We start from the raw sequence: 6000 nt of genomic DNA on the forward strand, positions 1-6000 counted from the left end.
TATCACTGAAAAAACTAAATTTATTTAAGTAGGTTAGAACTCTTTTCAACATAAGTTTTTCAAAAATCTTAGAAAAAATTGATAACAAACTAATGGGTCTCAGCTGGTCAATTTTGATAGAATTGTCTTTTTTGTGAATAGGAATGATAGTGCTGATTTTTAATTTTGATGGAAAAATCCCTTTGCTAAAACTTAAATTCACTATATAAACTAAGACTGGTGCTATTACTTCAATTATGTTTTTCAGTAAACAAACACTAAATTGATCGAAACCAGTCGATTTTTTATTCTTTAAATTTTTGACAATTTGTAGTAGTTCCTGTGTAGTGACAGGACTAATGAAAAACGAGTGCGGGTAAGTGACGCGCGTCTGATGGACAGCACTGTATACTTTTACTAACACATAACTTTTGTGTAGGCTATAACATCGGGTTACTTCTACCACATAGCCAGACTGTCCAAGGGTGGCAACTACAAGACGGTGAAACACAACCAAACTGTGATGATTCACCCCAACAGCTCACTGTTTGAGGAGCTGCCACGTTGGGTGCTGTACCACGAGCTTGTCTTCACCACCAAGGAGTTCATGAGACAGGTTCGTACACTTATCTGGCTGATGTTTGTTGAAGTGTGGTATAAGAGTAAATTTTCAATACCAGGGAACATCATTGGTTCGTGTTGAGTAATTTGTACCTGAAAAGGTGGTCAAACATTGAGATAACAATGGTTGAGGCTCTTTCTCAAACATAATATAAAATGTTTTAAACCAGTAATAATGCTTCTGTATTGTCTGTGTAATAAAAATGATAAAGACATTTTATTTATCCTTGAGCATGTTACATATATTGCAATGGATACTATCATACTATGGATATTATGTAAACAGTCATTCTCAAAGTTTTTACCTTAAGAGATATATACACATATTTAAAAAAAAAAATACAAATACTAACCATTCAGATTGAATTTTGTAGGCTGCAACTTCATATCACATCTTTATTACCTTTATAATATTCTCTATTTAAAAAGAGTTAATATAATTATTATATAATTTATAATTGTAATATTACTTATATACTTAGTTTTCAAATCTTCTCTTAGCAGGTTTGAGTGGTGGTCTAAAATAGACAACAGACAATAGACAAACATCTTTATTTGTAATATCATTAAGAAATACAATGGCGTCACAATAAGTAATAAAAAAGGAATTCTTGGTGTGTATCATTTTCAGTTTTTCTTCAGGTCAGTTGATCCTTAATTGAGTAGACTGGCCATTCTACCAGAAATTCCCAGAGTATTTTCTTTAGTTTTTTAATTGGAGCAGTTTTTATATGATCTGGTAGGGAGTTGATAATTTTGTGGCCAATATATGAGGGTTTCTTGCTGTATTGTGTCGTGTGATGGGCAGGAAGACTGTAGTCGTTTGCTCTTCTAGTATGGTATTTGTGAAAATCCTCGTTCCTAGGAAGATCCATGTCCTTTGTAAACATAACCAGAGCATGGATATAGGGTGCTGGGACTGTTAGAAGCTTTAGGGCTTTGAAAGCTTCTTCTCTGCAGCTGTCAACGTTGTTTAGTTCGGCGAGTGCCCTAACAGCCTTTTTCTTGAGTAGCAGGATTTTATTAAGGTTTCCTTCAGATGTTCCTCCCCATAAGATCAATCCATACCTTATATGTCATTCAATCACAGCATAATATGTTGTTTTTGCTGTTTCTATATATCCTATTCACATCATCCTCTTCACCACATATATTGCGGACGATAGTTTTTTTTAGATAATTCATGTATGTGATTGTTACTGGAGAGTTCCTCATCAATTGTCAGACCTAGAAGTTTTGCATTTTTTCTACTGTGATTTCTGGAATTGTTGGTTGTTGTTCCAGTTTTCTGCTAAAATTTATCAGTGTTGTTGTCAATTTTGAAGACAGTATTGCAGTGCTTTATCTGTTGTAGATAGAGCTTATATTGGTACTGATAACTTACTTACATTAAAACATAAAACCAATATTTAATACTTTTATTATTTTGTGAGGCCTTTCGATACCAAGGTTATCTTCTTCAGACACATCACAAAAGTAAATACAAAAAGTAAATTTTTATATTTTTGTGATGTGTCTGAAGAAGATATCCTTGATATCGAAAGGCCTCACAAAATAATAAAAGTATTAAATATTGGTTTTATGTTTTAATGTAAGTAAGTGCTTTATCTGTTGATGATAGGATATCTGAGTGTAGTTCTTGTGCAGTATTATGTGTAAAAAGAAGAGTTGTATCGTCTGCATACATTATGGGTTCAACATTTTCATCCCTGATGAAACTTGAGAAGTCATTAGTAAAAAGGATGAATAATAATAATAATAACACTGATTTTTTTTTAGTGATTTTCAAAGAATAATTTCTCAGAAACTAACTTTATGTAATGAAATTACTAAGAAATGTACTTTTAATTTGAGCTCACATAATTTTTTTATAGTTATATAAAAATGGTTGAATTTTAATGAAAGTGAAAGTATAGTATAAAACCAACTGTTTTGTTAACCCTTTAAGTGTGACATATGGATATGTCCGTACTATTAGAGTTGCACTAAATGAGGCATACTGGAATATCCGTATTGTCTTATTTTAGTATATTGTGTACATTATAATTCATGAAACTGTCAGAATGCCTAAATGTATTGATTTATGTCTTTCGAAAAGCAAATTAGAGTGTGTTGCATCAAAAGTATATTAATTTTTTTGCTATTCTTTTAGCGTCATTTCATCTGACCATACATGGGGCGGCATGTGGATATATCTGTACTGCACGCTTACATATATGGCACGTGTTATATGTAAAACGCTAAATTGCTAGTAGTGGTAGATCTTCTTACAAGAAATTTGTCTACTTGTTATTTCTTCTTCCATGAAACAGAAAATAAATTTAACTTTGGCAAAAATGGAATTTAAAAAAGTTTTCAAATGCACACTAAACTCAAGCCAAATTTTCTTGACCACCATTCTTTCCATGGTGTGTTCTACTGTATTGTCATGTTTAGTTTGTATGCTTTGCTGTTCTCTGATTATTTGTGCAAATCTGTTTGCACCGTCTGGGTATATTGAGATTGAACATTTTATTTCTTTCTCTGACAGAAAATAATAACAAATGCTTTAATGATTAACAATTTTAATTGTAACTCATTTTTGAGATACAAAATTAACAAAACATTGAATTAATTGTATACAACTTATACAAAACAATGTTAATGATCACACTGCTAGTGCAAACACATTTAATTTTTGCTATCTTAGCCGTAGGTACACCTAAAAGATAAAAGTGCATAAAATAAATTTTGAATAGGTTGCAGACAGCTTATAAATTTACTAATTTTTATAGCATGTTTGAATATAGAGCAAAGTTAGTTCTTTAAATAGAAAATACCATGAAAGGAAAATTGATCAACTTAATTAAACAAAAACTCTGATATGAACAAAGTAAGAGTAAATCAACAAAAAGAACTGGATTTGAAAAGCAAGAGTTCTGCTAAATGAATGTTACAACTGTTTTTGATGAAAGTGAAGATGATTTGTCTACCCTGCAGGTGACTGAGATCGAGAGCAAGTGGTTGCTGGAGGTGGCCCCTCACTACTACAAGCCCAGAGAGTTGGAGGACTCTACTAACAAGAAAATGCCCAAAGTCATCGGGAAGACACGTGCACAGTTAGAGTCTTAAGTTATGTAAATTATTTTTGTATATAACAATTATTTATATTTTTGTTACTGTAAATAAAGATACAAAACATGGAGTACTTGTTTTCGAAATACACCTCAATTTCCTATTTAGTGTAGTATAAATAAATGTTATTTATAAAAGTGAAATCTAGAAATAGATGAATTGGTTTCAATATTTGTTGGTCCAGTCATACAATTTTAATTCTTGGTTCAAGCACTGTTTTCAAGGTTATGTAACTCTAAATTTATAATCAATACGTTTTCTAAATGTTCAACTTTTGGAAACTATGAAGTAATTTAGTACAAAACAAGAAAATCATTGTAATGTTATAAGTTGCCTAATAAATATGCTTTTACAATCTACCAGTTGTTACTAAGATTCAAAACAGGCTATGACGAGCTGACCTCATCGTGTAAGTTGCCATCTTATCAGCAATCCTTTATGGGACAACAACGTAAAAATAAGAAATCTTAATTTTTTCATGAACATGTAATCTGTAATGTTGTTTTTAAATGATATACTATGATGCTTTGTGACTTATAAGGGACTTTTTACGTGATAAATAAGGTAAAAGTTTATAGACTAATAATTAATCATATTCTAAACATAAATAAAATACACTAAAGAGTTGTGAAATATGAACCAGACCTTCATAAAACACAAAGCGGACATTAAAACTAAAATTGAAGGTAGTGTCTTACCTCTCCCCCCACTGTTCATTTATGAATGAGAAATAATAACCACCATTTTACTCACATGTACAAAAATATGTCTGATTTAAACCCATCCTACAGGAGAATCAATGGCTGATTGCAGGACCTACATGGACTGTCACTCCAGCTGTTAACTGGGAGAGCTTAATATCGTGAGCATAACCTGGATGTCTCAGTTCAAATTTCATGTTGTCATTGATTAATAAAAAGAAAATCAAAGGCCTTAATTGATTGGCCTTTCTTTTTGTTTTAAAGAGAGTTAAACACATTAGCACACCAGAAGCTATACTAGAATCGCTTACTTTGCGCTTTTCGAGACACATGTTCGCTATGGAATAGTGCTTTGGGGGGGCTCTCCTATCACCAACCTTCAGCGAGTCCTAGTTATGCAGAAGCGTGCAGTGCGAATCATGGCTGATTTAAATCCTCAAGATAGCTGTAGAGATGCTTTTAAGAACTTGGGCATACTCACAGTGGTGTCTATTTACATTACGGAGGTAATATTAATGGCTATCAGACAAAACTGCTTGAGGAACCGTGATATCCATGAACGCCAAACAAGACATGGCAATGACTTCAATTTGCCAGCCCACAGATCAGCTCTATTCGCCAAGAAGCCAACCTATGCAGGTGCCAGGTTGTACAACATGCTACCAGGAGAACTTAAGAACCTTGGCCCACAAGTTTTGAAGAGGAAAATGTTCAAGTGGCTAGTGGAAAAGACTGTATACAGCCTAGGAGATTTTATGACCATCAACACCTACTAATAAAAGTTAACATAAATGTTTCAACTTATAATTTTTAAGAATGTATTTGACGCTGTGATGAATATGAAAATAAAGGATATTGTCTATTGTCTGTTGGAGTCTTGAGGCACTTGTGAAGTGGCAACAATACTTGCAGAACATACTCCAGCAATCGCATCTAAATATCCTTTCAAAAAGTTGGATTTGATCTAGTAAGATTAAAAGGAGTTCCAAAAGCTGGAACCTTCTTTAAAAAGAGCTGTGAGGAGTTTGTGAAATACCTTTTAGAAGTTAACCCTGGAAGTGGTCATCAGAAATCCTGAAAACACACCAGTTTTAAGGGGTTTTACAGGCTTACTTTATAGGTTACTTACAGTGTATTCATAGAATTGTCAATATAGTGTCATATATAATTTTCTTAAAACAGTTGTAGAATGAATTTGTGCAAATTTGTTGTTTCTAAAAATTGTCCTTGAAGTAAAACAGTTTTACTTAAAAGTATTTATACGTTAATAAAATATTAGTGTTATAAAAAATTCAGAACAGCCAAATCGTAGAAAATTTAATCCCGATCAACAGAAATATAAAATTTTACAAGGTTTTACATGTAAATTTGTTGTTAAGGGTTTTTAAATTTTTAGGTAATCAATCAATCAACATTTTTTATTGCCATAAAATAAAGATCATTGACAAAGTCTCATTACAGCTTTCATTATAAATATAGCCAAGTCAGTTATAAAACTTAGATTAATTATATCTTCAGTTACGCAAACATAAACCACAATACTCAAATACAGCCAGTGGCATTGGGGAATTAAAAATAAAATGTT

The 6000-nt window shown here is 32.2% G+C and overlaps 1 protein-coding gene across 1 annotated transcript in view; it reads left to right on the forward strand.

Annotated features, from left to right (window-relative positions):
- The window catches only part of LOC124365095 (pre-mRNA-splicing factor ATP-dependent RNA helicase DHX16-like), a 40303-nt gene extending 36519 nt beyond the window's left edge, over positions 1–3784 (forward strand). Inside the window, 2 exon segments of the mRNA XM_046821033.1 lie at positions 419–595; positions 3580–3784. Coding sequence (XP_046676989.1) covers positions 419–595; positions 3580–3711 — 309 coding nt within the window. The 3' untranslated portion in view covers positions 3712–3784.
- Positions 3785–6000: the final 2216 nt, after the last annotated feature.

This window comes from Homalodisca vitripennis, chromosome 6 (assembly GCF_021130785.1).
Source record: "Homalodisca vitripennis isolate AUS2020 chromosome 6, UT_GWSS_2.1, whole genome shotgun sequence".
Taxonomy (NCBI): domain Eukaryota; kingdom Metazoa; phylum Arthropoda; class Insecta; order Hemiptera; family Cicadellidae; genus Homalodisca; species Homalodisca vitripennis.